The sequence below is a fragment of the Acomys minous genome, assembly GCF_964271855.1.
Source record: "Acomys minous genome assembly, chromosome: 13".
Classification (NCBI taxonomy): Eukaryota; Metazoa; Chordata; class Mammalia; order Rodentia; family Muridae; genus Acomys; species Acomys minous.
The window spans coordinates 15384374-15398678 of NC_140495.1; the positions used below are offsets into that span (position 1 = coordinate 15384374).

The window sequence follows — 14305 nt, forward strand, 5'->3', positions numbered from 1 at the left end:
GGAGAGAGAAGAACAAAATTGTCCAAACTGGCTTCAAATCCATGGCAATGCTGCTTCTTTTATCTGGTGTATAATTATGGCATGCACTGTACTATACTGTGCTTAACTTGAGGCATTGTTTTAGAAAATGGAATAAAAAAGAAAATGTAATGATACTATAAAGACCGGCTTACAGGAATTTTCCCAGTTTCCATAAAACTCAGTTTAATACCACCCCAGGTTGTACAAAGTTAAAAAGATAGTTTGTGAAGACCCTGCACAAAATCTAACTTCGCCTCTAGGAAAGTAACCAAGTAGCATTCCTTCTCTAGAAGATGGATTATACGTTTTACAGTGTACCAGGCGCTTGTAGAGTTCACATCCGGGTTCTCAGAGACTGAATGGCAGCTTTGTCATGAAGCCGAAAAAATACGCAAAAAAATTAACACAGGGTCTAGTGACAGGCTGCCTGGGAGACCACAATTCCCGGCGGCCCTCGCGCATACAGGCGCCTTCGCTGATTGGACGCCTCTGCAGAGGCGGGTGGGGTGGGGGTGGGGGAGGGTCGAGGCGCGAGGTACTGTGGGTAGGAGAAGACGGTCGGTGGAGACGCCATTTTGTGGAGCGGCCGAACCCTGTCGGAGGTTCTGGGACGCAGAGCCGCTACTGCTTCTGCTTCGTTCCCTCTTTGAGGGTGAGTGCGGCTGCCGTCTATTACGTCCCAGTGGGTTTTGCCGTTGGTGCTGTCCCTTAAGTCTGCCTGTCAGCCGCCCGAGGTGACCGCTCAGCCGCGTCTTTGAAGGGACTAAACTAAGCAAGCGTTCGCGGGCCGCGCCCCTTCTCGCCTCTGGCTCTGCCAGCTTTCATAGGTCGCTCCCCAGCCCGTTCCTCGGCCCGCCTCTTTCGAGTTGCTTGTCTCTTGCTGGGACCTTGTCCGGAATCCCCTGCCCAGCGGAGTGGTCGAGCGCCTGTCCCTCGGACACCCCTCGGGAGTACCTGGCAATCTCTTAAGCTATCATCGCCCTGCGTCTGCAACTGCATCTCACTCTGGGAAAGGTGGTTTGGAGATGGTGATCTGAGGACTGGGAATCTCCTCAGAGGTGGGGAGGGGATGTTTGTAAGGTGGGAAAGACAGACTGAACGCCGGATTCAGTCTCACGGGCCTTAGCGACGCCATCTCGGCTGCGACACCCCACGAAGGTGGGTGCGGGCACCTCCCGGGAAACAAGGGACAGCCGTAGCCATTCGACCCCGGAACTTGAACTTCCTAGGTGTCTCTTTATTTTATTAAGTCAACGAATGTTCGTTGAGTGCCTGCTTTAGACCAGATGCTAGAAATAGCTGCAACTACAGTCCCTGGGACATCAGATGTTGTATTACTGCCCGCGGGCAGGAGACAGGCTGTTTGTTGGTCACTTAGTGGCCTGTGTCGATCAGGGTTGGTCCAAGATACGTGTTATTGATACACAGATAGTAATCCGAGTCAAGGTTTTATCTTGTCTTACTGAAATAGATTGAGATCAGGCGCTGCATTATACATGTAAATTTTAGTTAGATCTGCCCTCCAGCTTCTAAGGCTTTAAAGTTCTTGTCAGAAATTTTTGAGTTATGTTTCACGATTTTTGTGTTGAATTTCATATTAATGACAATTGGATGAATGGTTTAGCCATCAGCCATCTCAATAGAATTGCTTTGATTGTGGAAATAAGCTTTTTGCTTTGTAATCATAGTAGGAGTATCCAAAGTGTCTAAAGCTTTCACCGTTCTTGGTTTTTTTGGGGGTTTTGTTTTTTTGTTTTTCTTTTGGGGGGGTTTCTTTTTGAATATATAGTCTTAATATGTTAAAGTGTCCTTCATCTTCCTGTTTCTTAACAAAATGGTAGCAGGATTTAGTGTTGACAGCCCTCATTTTTCTCCCCCATCTTACTCACTCTTAAGGATTGGTGGGATCTTAGCCACAGTTGCATCCCAGTTTGTAGGGTATTTGAATTAAGTAGTCTCTGAAATTTGCAGCAATCTTTTTCCCCCCTCTAGAGGAAAAATCAAACCTTTTGAAGGAGTGAGCTAGATCTTCAGTGAGACAATGGGTTCAGACAAAAGGTGAGTTATAATACATTTCATGCTTTTGATAAGCATTTTAGTTAGTAGAGACTGAACTATGTTTAAAATTGTTTATTTAGCCCTGTGTGATGGTGGCTTATGCTTTTAATCCCAACAGAGGCAGGGAATCTCTAGCGTTCAAGGCTAGATGGAGCTACATAAAGAAAGCCTGTCTCAAAAAAAATAGGAATAATAGCCGGGTGTGGTAGCGCATACCTTCAATCCCAGCACTCAGGAGGCAAAGGCAGGTGGATGCTGTGAGTTCGAGGCCAGCCTGGTCTACAAAGTGAGTCCAGGACAGTCAGGGCTACACAGAGAAGCCCTGTCTCAAAGGGGGAAAAAAGAATAATCAGTTGTTTATTTAGCAAACAAATATTTAAGCACATACTTTGTGTCAAGTGTTTCAAATGACTGCTTTCATGATTCTGTTCTCATATCAGTCTACTGAGAGACTTCAGTGTTATGTCAAAAGCTATTTAAACTGCTGTCTGGACGCATGAGACACATAGAAAAGCTTCTAGGAGAAAGTTCTCTCTGAGGTGAAGTCTGAAGGCTGAAAATTAGGTTAAGGAGAGCAGTATGGAGTGGGCCATGGAAAGTTCCAGCTGTGGGCAGGAGCTATTCAAAGCCTGCTTGTCCAGCTGTAAGTGAATGCCACTCCTTGTTATTCCCTAGATACAAAGACACAGAGCTGAGTGGCCTGGGGTCACGTGTTCATCAAGAAGGGAAAGGGAAAAGCTAGAGAACTTAGATAGAACATTTTAGGGTTGGGGATATAGCTCAGGGGCATATGAGGGACTAGGGTTAGTCTCCATCCAGCGGGACCAAATAAACTAAACAAAGATCAAAACTTTCTGCTGTTTTACTTACTATTGAGAGGCCAGTTCCTGTGACAGATAAAATTGACATCCTAGAGAGACTTGTTTATGTCATACAATATCACTTTAGGCCGGGCGTGGTGGTGCACACCTTTAATCCCAGCACTCGGGAGGCAGAGGCAGCCGGATCGCTGTTGAGTTCAAGGCCAGCCTGGTCTACAAAGTGAGTCCAGGACAGCCAAGGCTACACAGAGAAACCCTGTCTCGAAAAACCAAAAATAAAACAAAGCAAATATCACTTTAATCCTTTGACAGCAGTCTGTTGTTCCAAATAACATGTAATTAAAATTTACCCTTTTGCTGCCAAGTAGTTAAAAAAAAAATCATGTGAAATAAATGTTTTCATAGGCTGTTTGGAGTAGTCATCCACTTATGAATATGGATGAACTACTTTGCATGATTTGTTGGGGTTAGAGGGAAGACTTAGGTCATCTAGGGCATTGGTCCATTTCTGGTATGTTTGGTACCCTTGAGAAGAGTACATTAGTTAAGATTTAGTCTTTGGGCTGGGCATGGTGGCGCACGCCTCTAATCCCAGCACTCGGGAGGTAGAGGCAGGGGAATCACTGTGAGTTCGAGGTCAGCCTGGTCTACAAAGTAAGTCCAGGACCAACAAGGCTACACAGAAAAACCCTGCCTCAAAAACCAAAAAGGAAAGGGTGGAAGAGATTTATTCTTTGAATTTGAATGAGGTTTGGGTACTTTTATTGCTGTCTTTGGTCAATATGATCTGAAGAGAAAATGAGAAAGATAATGTGTCAAACCATACGCTTAAGAAAGCCAAGAATTGTCAGGCATTGTGGTGCTTGCCTTTAATCCCAGTGTTGAGAGGCAGAGGCAAGCAGATCTGAGTTTGAGGCGGCTTTGCCATGTAGACCTGGCTGGTCTAGACCTCAAGAGAGCCTTCTGCCTCTGCCTCCTGTGATAAAGGCATGCACCACCACAGTTTACCTATGTATGTTTTCTCAGTAGATATCTTTGTAAACTGGACAGTCATGGTATGTTTTAAGGGATAGACTGAACTATTTGGATATACCTTAAAACTGATAGGTAGGGTAATTCTTTTTCTGGATGTATAAAAGTATTGTATGTATATGTATTAAGTATATATACTTAAATGAACATTATTTTTCCTTGCAGAGTGAGTAGAACAGAACGTAGTGGAAGATATGGTTCCATCATAGACAGGGATGACCGTGATGAGCGTGAATCTAGAAGCAGGCGGAGGGACTCAGATTACAAAAGATCAAGTGACGATCGGAGAGGGGATAGATACGATGACTATCGAGACTATGATAGTCCAGAGGTGAGTAATAGCAATTGCTAATTAAACTTAGAATTTAAGTTGTATGGCCAGTCTTGTAAAGCATAGGAAATGTGGCAACTTTGCTGCCCAATACAACCTTATAAGATAGGTGTTGTAGTTCCCACCCCACACCCCCAGCCTCCCCAGACAGGGTCTCACTATGTAACTCTGCTGTCCTGGAGCTTACTACATAGAGCCAGCTGGCTTCAGACTCACAGAGATCCTCCTGTCTCTGCCTCCCAGGTGCTGGGGTTAAAAGCGAGGGCCACTCTGTCCTGTGATATGTTGTTCACATTTTAAAGATGAGGCAATGGAGGATGGTATATAGCTTAGAAATAGCATTTGCTTAGCATCTGCAAGACCATGGATCTGGTCCCCAGTCCCAATTTTGTGGGATTTTTGTTAATTTCTTGTGTACCCCTGGATATCTTGAAACTTGCTCTGTAAATTAGGCTGGCCTAGAATTCACAGAAATCCCCCTGCCTCTGCTTCCTGAGTGCTGGGGTTAAAGGCATCTACTACCACCCATCTTTTTTTTTTTTTTTTAAATACAAAATTCTAATATTTAAGTTGTAAGTAATTTGGTTCACTTTAATACCTTTCTTTTATGTTACATATTCATATCTGTGTTTGGAAACAATTATACAGGATATATATGTATATATACAAATATATAAAACTTTTTACGTTTCCTACTTTTTCTACATATAATACACACACATACACACATATATATATAAAACATTTTTTACCTTTCCTACTTTTTCTACATATATATTTTTTTTTTTTTTTGAGACATGTTTTCTCTTATAGTCCTGGTTGTCTGAGACTTGCTTTGAAGACCAGGCTGGCCTCAATTCACAGAAATCTGCCTGCCTCTGTTTCCCACGTCCTTGGATTAAAGGTGTGTGCCACCACACCTGGGTAATATTCTTTATAATACAAGAAGACATTGTATTATGTGTTACTGTATTTTATAGTGAATTATTAAACCATAAGAGAATGTCATTTTGGCCTGGCAGTGATAACCACCTTTAATGCCAGCACTCGGGAGGCAGAAGCAGATGTATCTCTGTGAGTTCGAGGCCAGCCTGGTCTACAAAGAGAGTCCAAGACAGCCATGGCTACACAGAGAAACCCTGTCTTGAAAAACAAAAGAGAGAGAGAGAGAGAGAGAGAGAGAGAGAGAGAGAGAGAGAGAGAGAGAGAGAGAATGTCATTGTAAGAAATATTGCAGCCAGGCATGGCACATGCTTTTAATCCCAGTTCGAGGCTAGCCTGATCTACAAAGTGAGTCCAGTAAAGCCAGGGCTACACAGAGAAACCCTGTTTCAAAACAATCCCCTCCCCCACGTTTGGTTTCTAGCACTCACATGGTAGTTCACAGTTCTAAACTATCTGGCACTGTCTTCCTGGACTGTGGGTACGACATGCATACAGTACACATGGGGTCTTGATAAAAGAGTACAGGTTACGTTTACTTATTTTTATTTTTCAAATTTTTATTTATTTGATTGTTTGTTTGTTTGTTTGTTTCTTCCAGACAGGATTTCTCTGTATAACTTTGGTTGGCCTGGACTCACTTTGTAGACCAGGCTGGCCTCACAGTGATCTTCGTGCCTTCCTGAGTGCTGGGATTAAAGGCATGTGCCACCACACCTAGCTAAATTTAATTATAATTTTGTTTTCTTTGGACTAGAGAGAGCGTGAAAGAAGAAACAGTGACCGGTCTGAAGATGGCTACCATTCAGATGGTGACTATGGAGAGCATGACTATAGGCATGACATCAGTGATGAAAGAGAGAGCAAGACCATCATGCTGCGCGGCCTTCCTATCACCATCACAGAGAGCGATGTAAGAGAAACAACAGGTCTAACAACAGCTTACTCATTGTCTCATGGTGCTATCCTAGCCTGTTATATTAGTGAAATAGATTTCTTTCTTTTGTGTCAGAGCCAACTAAGGTACCATTTATGTCTAACCATTTAAGATCAATATAGAATTTTCTAAAGTTTCTAAGTATAATAAGCCTAGTTTATTCATTAGCTCTTAGAAGGTAAAGCTAATTCATGCTTTTAAAAGTTTCAAAGCTGGGCTGGGTGGTGGCGCATGCCTTTAATCACTCAAGCACTCAAGAGGCAGGTGGATTTTGTGAGTTCAAGGCAAGCTTGGTCTAGGACAGCCAGGGCTGTTAACAGAGAGAAACAATGTCTCAAAAAAACTAAAAGTTGGACATGACAACTCACACTGGTCATCTCAGCACTTAGTGGTAGAAGCAAAAGGATATCCCTGAGAAGCCATAGTGATCTTTATCATATGTTCCAGACCAGTTAGGGCTGCATAGTCGTACCTTGGCTCAAAGAAAGTTAGCTTCTGTTTTGGAACATTGGTCTTTCCCCAGCTCAGTAGACCAATTCCACCCTCGAGTGCCTCTCCTCCCCCCACCTCCATTAATAAAGTGCCTCTATTTAAGGGTCTAGAAAGATGATCAAGCAGGTGAAAGCAGTGACTTCCTCTTCAAGAGGACTTGGGCTCAATTCTCAGCACCCACATGATAGTGCACAGCTTTTTTTTTTTAAACTCCAGTTCCAGAATATCTGATGCCCTCTTTTGACCTCCAAGGGTACAAGGCACAAATATGGCACATAGACTTATCTGCAAGCAAAATACCTATATGTATAAAACTTTAAAAATTTTTATATAGATTACATTGTTATCCCCTCACTTGTATTTTCCCATCTAATGCCTCCTTCTCCACCCCACCACCCCACTGTCTTTTATTTTGAACAAAATTACATTTTCTTTTTTTTCTTTTTCTTTTTTTTTTTTTTAAGACATTTTTATTTCATGTGCATTTGGTGTTTTGCCTGCAGATATGTCTGAAAGTGCCATATCCCCTGGAATTAGAGGAGGTACAGAGCTCCAATATGGGTGTTGGGAATTGAACCTGGGTCCTCTAGAATAGCAGCCAGTACTCTTAACCGCTGAGCCATCTCTCCAGCCCACGTTAGCTATTTGTTTTCTTTATTGTCCTTCTTCAGACAGTTCCAAAGATTTTTCTATCCATGTGCTACTGCTGCTGCTTCCTCTTCCTCTCCTCTTCTTCCTTTTGTCCCCCTCCTCCTTTATATGTTGCCATTCCTGATCAAACAGGTAGAATAAAATTCTTCCTTTTTATTATTTTCATATATCACCTGTAGATATCAGTGTTCATTTCTTTATACAAGACTAGATTTTTGTTTGTTTGGGTTTGTTGTTGTTTTGTTTTGTTTCCCCCCCTAAGACAGGGTTTCTCTGTGTAGCCCTGGCTGTCCTGGACTCACTTTGTAGACCAGGCTGACCTCAAACTCACAGTGATCCGCCTGCCTCTGCCTCCTGAGTGCTGGGATTAGAGGCATGGGCCACCATGCCCAGCTGAGCCTGGATTTTTAAAAACAAGTTTCTGTCTAAAGCAGTTGTCCATTGTTCTCAATCCTTGAAGGCAGTATGCTGAAAGGAATTTAAGGATTTAAAACAAGGTTTTTGTTGGGTTTTGGAGGCCGTGGGGTTGCAAACAGGGTTTCTTTGTGTATCCTTAGTTGTCCTGGATTTCCCTGTGTAGACCAGACTGGCCTCAAAACTCAGATCTGCCTCCCAAATTCTGGCTTGAATTTTTTTTTCAAAGATTTATTTACTTATGTATATCAAAACTATTTTCATGTATGCCTGCATGACAGACCAGAACAGATTCTGTTATAGATGGTTGTGAGCTACTATGTGATTGCTGGGAATTGAACTCAGGACTTCTGGACAAGCAGCTAGTACTCTCAGCTGCTAAGCTGTCGCTCCAGCCCAGCTCCCTTTTTTTTTTCCTCCCCTCCTTTTCTTTTTGAGACAAAGTTTCTCTGGCTGCACTCTAGAACAGGCTGACTTTGAACTCAAAAGATCCACCTGCCTATATCTCCCAAGTGCTAGGATTAAAATGTTTGCTACCATGTCCAGCCTAAATATGCTTTTGTTTTAGATTTTATCTATTTGATATATATGAGTGTTCTATCTGCATGTATGCCTGCACTCCAGTAGAGGGCATTAGATCACATAGATGTTGTGAGCCACCATGTGGTTGCTGGGAATTGGAATTCAGGACCTCCAGAAGAGCAGATAATGCTCTTAAACAATGAGCCATCTCTCCAGCCCCCAAAATATGTTTTTAAAAGATATAAATGTCAGGACCTATTGCTCAGGAGCAAAGAAACATCATAATATTTAGTAAAAATTTTAAACAAGTGTAAAGATAGAGCAGATTTTTAAACTGGAAGTAACTATTGTAGTAAATAAGAGATAAGTTGTTTTCAGTTAATAGTGAGTTATTTGTGATCCACAGCACAGCTACTATGTTATATGTACTATGTTAGATACCACCATGGTACAAAGCCACCTACCATTCCTTGAAAACCATGGGTGAATAGCCAAGTCAGCATATGAGTGTTGTAGCCTAGACTAATGAGGTGCCGATGGTAGATAAGACAGCATATGCCTATAATCCCAGCTGCGCAGGAGGAGGCTTTGAACTGAGTTCTGAGCCAGTCTGGGCAAGATCCTTGTTCTGTTCTCCCTGTGTGTGGTTTTCTGTAGAACTTTTTGTTTTGTTTAAGGGAGGGGTCTATAGCAAGACCTTTATTCCTGTGGTGTGGGGGTGTTGTATGGAACTTTTTGTTTTGTTTTGGGGATGGGGAGCTCTATGTAGTCTTGGCAGTGCTGGATCTCACTGTGTAGACCATGCTGAGCTCAAACTCAGGGATCCTTCTGCCTCTGCTTCCCACATGCTAGAATTAAAGGCATGTACTGAAGAGCCCTGGAAGTTTTTTCAAGAAATGTTTTTACTAGTGAAAGATGAGGAAAGAGCTCCATGGGGAGAGTTTTAGTTTTACGTGATTTTTGATGTGTAGAAATACTTTGGTCTGGTAGAGAATTGTGGCAGTGAGTGCAGTTATGAGCTGATGTAAAACAAGCATGCTGGATCTAGATAAGGCCTTACACAGTTTGATTTGGTGGTAGTCAAATGCTATGGCAGGAAGGTGCTATTAGGTCCATAATGTGATCTGATGCCCTCTTCTGGCCTGCAGGTATACATGCAGGTGGAACACAGTATACGTAATAATAAATAAACAAATCTTAAAAAAAAAAAAAAGAAAGAAAGAAAAAAAACCCCAGCCAACTATAAAGTCAAGCAGAGTTTCTGCCATTCCCAGTTGTTGCAGTATTCCTAGACAGTGTGCTTCTTAGGATCTTGGTATTTTTAAAGTATATGTAGAACGTTTTTGGGGGTTGGTTTGGTTTTTCAAGACAGGGTCCTGAACTCACTTTGTAGACCAGGCTGGCCTTGAACTCACAGCACCCACCTGCCTCTACCTCCCAAGTACTGTGATTAAAGGCTAAAATATATGTAGAACACTTAAAGAGAATGATCCCAACAGTCTCTGTCTTATATGGTATTGGTTCATTTGACTTACTATTACTACATTTATTATTTTGGGGAACACACATGTAAAGGTCAGAAAACAGCTTGCAGGAATCAATCTTCTATTTATACCATAGAATATTGGGGATCAACCTTTGCCCATTGATTCATTTTGATTGACCTTTGGTTGCTTTTGGCCTTTCTTTCTTTCTTTCTTTCTTTCTTTCTTTCTTTCTTTCTTTCCTTTTTAAGATTTATTTATTATGTATACAGTGCTCTGCCTACATGTAGGCCCATATGCCAGAAGAGGGCCCCAGATCTCATTATAGATAGTTGTGAGCCACCATGTGTTTGCTCGGAATTGAACTCGGGACTTTTGGAAGAGCAAACATTGCTCTTAACCTCTAAGCTATCTCTTTAGCCTCTCTTTCTTTCTTTCTTTTTTTTTTAAAGATAGCGTTTCTTTGTGTTAGCCTTGACTGTCCTGAACTCACTTTGTAGTCCATGCTGGCCTTGAACTCACATCAATCCACCTGCCTCTGCCTCCCTAGTGCTAGTATTAAAGGTATGGGCTACCATGCATGGATGTTTTTTCTTTTTCTTGTTTATTTGTTTTGTTTTGTTTTTCAAGACAGAGACAGGGTCTCTCTGTGTAGCCTTGGCTGTGCTGGTCCTGGTCCTGTAGACCAGGCTGGCCTTGAACTCACAGCGATCTGCCTGCCTCTGCCTCCCAAGTGCTGGGATTAAAGGCGTGTGCCACTGTGCCTGGATTGGTTTTGGTTTTTTCAAGACAGGGTTTCTTTGTGTAATCTTGGCTGTGCTGGACTTGATTTGTAGACCAGGCAGGCCTCAGAGTCACAGAGATCTGCCTGCCTTTGTCTCTCTGAATGCTGAGATTACAGGTGTGTGCTACTACTGCCTGGCTCTTTCTTTTTTTAATAAATGATAGAGAAAACCTCAGTTGCCTTTGTTTATTAACAAGCCAATATCAACCAAACGTATAACCAAGTCTAGGTTAAAAAGTGAATCTGGCTGGTCATGTTAGCAGGTAGATCTCTGAATTTGAGGCCAGCCTGGTCTACAGAGAGTGTAGGACAGCCCAGGCTGTTGTTACACAGAGAAACACTGTCTTGGCAAAACAAAAAAAGTGAATCTGTATCTTCCTTTATTGGTCAACCCAACAAGCTAATAAAGGATTAAATTGGAAGAATTAGAGGTGATAGAGGAGGGTTTTTGTTTCAAGGTCTTTATATGTAGTGTAAAGCTTCCTTTATTTATTTATTGACTTGTTTACTTATGTATTGAGGCAAGGACTTTATTGTGTAGCTCTGGGTGCCCTCGAACTCCCCGTGTTCAGGCTGGTCTCAAACTCAGCTCCACCTCTCTCTGCCTCCCACTTTTGATCCTCTGTCTCAATCTCCTGATTGGGATTTCAGACCTGAACTTGGTTTGACTCTTTTTATTCTTGGTCAGATGTGCTTCTGAGGATAGTGACTTAGCCTATGTTTCTTTAAAATTTATTTTCTGTGTTCCTCAGAGTATGAAATTAAAGGGTAGGCTTGAAGGATGTCACGACATGATGAGGACTGTAGAATAGCATACATAATTGCATTGGAGGGAAGTGTCTAAGTGGCATATAGCAAGATTGTTATTTACTTTCATGAGAAATAGTCTCTATGACCTTTAAGATAGGTGCATTTTGATGGTACAAATGAAGACCTTGACTAATTAAACAGTCCTTAATCCCAGTCCTTAAACTGCTTTTTAATGGCTGTAGCTTAAACTAACTGTAAAACCCTGTACAGATTCGAGAAATGATGGAGTCCTTTGAAGGCCCTCAGCCTGCAGATGTGAGGCTGATGAAGAGGAAAACAGGTGAGAGCTTGCTTGGTTCCTGCCAGTTACGGTTCTCTTCCCCATTCCCACCTCAGTCCCTAAAGAGCATCCTGATAAACCCCAAATCTGCAGACACATGAATTCAGAATGAAAGGTTTGCCATGGCTAAGGAATATGACTTTGAAAACAATGCTAGCATCTGAGGAACTTTTTAAAAACTTTGCTTGTAGGGATTTTCTTTTCCTTCGGTAAGTAGTGATTTATAAACTCCTTGTTTGACTGTTCATAGTCGGTTGCATGGTTACTTTTAAGTGTGGAATCAAATCAAGTGGCATTTAATTCAGGTGGCTGTTCCTTGCCATGGCAAAGTATCAAGAAGATCCCCAAGTCAAGTCACATTTGTAAAGCTGCTTCCCAATTGGCTTTGTCACGCAGTGTTGAAGCAGTGGGAGAGAGATTCACCTGTTATAAAGGAACTGACTAACACGAGTATCCCGTCTATATCTGAATGCTGTCTCTAGGTGTAAGCCGTGGTTTCGCCTTCGTGGAGTTTTATCACTTGCAAGATGCTACCAGCTGGATGGAAGCCAATCAGGTTGCTTCACTCACCAAGTCTAGATATTCATGAAAATGGAACAAGTCTGTACAATTTAAAAAAAAAGGTTGAAGGAGTGGTTTGTTCCAAAGGAGTGACTTGACTTTAATATTTTTAACAACAACAACAAAAAAGCTTTGTGTATATTAAAATTGACATTACTATAGTACATACAGTACCAAGAACAGTGTTGCAGAATTTTCCTGCTTTTAAACATGGCTACCTAAGAGAACTTTATCTTCTGAAAATCTGTATGGTAGTCAATAAAATATTCTGATGTTCCCCCTTTTCCTGCCTGATTATTGTATCCATTGAGAGAATTTAAACTATCAAACTCTCCAACAGTGAAGAGACCATAATGGAAGTCTGTAGCAGGCACTTTTACAGTTGATTCCTTATTTTTGCCTGGAGACCACATGCCATCTAGAGGTTTAACTTCTCAGGGTCTTCCCAGACACTTAAGGACCAAGTAGAGTCTTGGAACACTAAGGTCTGACAAGATCGGCATGGAGTCAGTGTCTGTTGCTGTCTACTCTAGGCTTAGTGGCATTAAGAGTCTAACCTCCCTGAGAATGCCTCTTGTAATCCGCTCAAATAAATCATTTATTGTAGCTTTAACTAAAATATTCTCTACGATGTCAAGATAATGTCCAATGTTTGTCACTTAAAAATTGTTTTGTAAGAATCCCATAGGACAATATGTTGACTTAAGCAAGCACATACTAGGAAGTTGCTTGACTTGGGTTTTTCTACAGCATTTTATGATTTGAGTCACCCAAGAGTAAGTTACGTATATGATTCACTAATATAACCATTTCTAGCAAGACTTACTTTAAGATAACGACATTGCTTTGACTAATTTGTTTTGAAGACTCAGTTTCTTGTCAGGCCTGGTAGCATAAGACTATAATCTTAATGTACTGTCTCAAAAACATAAAGTAAAATACACTCTTCATTTCTTAATCCATAAATTACAACCTGCCAAGTATGGTGACTCACTCTTGTAATCTCCGACTCAATAGAGTGAGGCAGAAAGACAATCATGAGTTCAGGGCCAGCCTGGGCTACAAAATAAGACTCTTATCTTTAAAATTAAAATTAAAAAATCAAGCTGGGCAGTGGTAGTGCAGGCCTTTAATCTGAGCACTCAGAGGCAGAGGCAGGCAGATCTCTGAGTTGAGGCCAGCCTGGTCTGTAGCACAAGTTCCAGGACAATGAGCACTACCTAGTGAGACCCTTCTCAAAAAAAAAACAAATAAATAAATGAAATAATATCACAATACTGTCTTTTAAAGTAGAACTTCCATGTGTTTCTTATCATGGATACTATTCTAGTAAATCTAGAACATGCACAGTAAAGGCTCCTGTGTAATTCCACTTTCTTTGACAGCCTTTTTTGATACAGTAGATGTGTCAGAATGAATAACCTAAGAAATTAAAACATATAAGACATTTTAAAGTTTCTGCAATTTTAATGTATACAAAGCTTTGTTAATATGTAATATTTTCTTACAATTCAAATTCACTCCAGAAATAAAGGACAGTAGGATTAGGAACCCAGTGGTAGATTGGAGTCTCTCCAACACACATCCCTCCTAGTGGGATATGTTGACATCTTATAGTTGCTTCTGTACATCATAGTGCATAGATGGCCTTTCAGCTCTTTTCATCTTGGCCAGACATGCAAATTTGCCTTTAGATGCTACAGAGACAATATTTATAGCATGATTTGTGAGAACCAAATTGCCCAACAGTATTTAGACAACTTTTAAAAATCTGAGCTGGGTATGTTGGCTCACGCCTTTAATCCCATAACTCCAGAGGCAGAGACAGGCAGATCTCTTAAGTTCCAGGCCAGCCAGAGCCACATAGTGAGACCCTGTCTCAAAAAAATAAAGTAAAATAAAATCTGAATGTCTTATTTAAGTCTGTTCTGATAGTGTTAGACAACTTTTACAACCATCCCCCTCCCTGAGAAAAGAACAGAGATGATGCTCCTATTAAGTGAAGGCTCTTTGGGGGCAGGTACCAGGGATGCTCTTGCCTCAATTGATTCAGCTCAGAGTTTTGACCTTTTAGAGTAAAGTCCCTTTTACTCCCTTGGTTGACTTAAATAATAAGGCGGTGTACACTTTATGAACGTTCCTACCCCCCTGAAGAAACTTCATTG

General features: G+C 41.5%; 1 protein-coding gene across 4 annotated transcripts in view; it reads left to right on the forward strand.

Annotated features, from left to right (window-relative positions):
- The first annotated feature begins 531 nt into the window (after positions 1–531).
- The window catches only part of RBM5 (RNA binding motif protein 5), a 35390-nt gene continuing 21616 nt past the window's right edge, over positions 532–14305 (forward strand). Inside the window, exons 1-6 of one of the 4 annotated variants that reach the window (XM_084752632.1) lie at positions 532–673; positions 2014–2079; positions 4098–4263; positions 5963–6118; positions 11510–11579; positions 12062–12135. In XM_084752632.1, coding sequence (XP_084608758.1) covers positions 2063–2079; positions 4098–4263; positions 5963–6118; positions 11510–11579; positions 12062–12135 — 483 coding nt within the window. In that variant the 5' untranslated portion in view covers positions 532–673; positions 2014–2062. The other 3 variants (XM_084752634.1, XM_084752633.1, XM_084752635.1) reach the window with 3 other exon arrangements.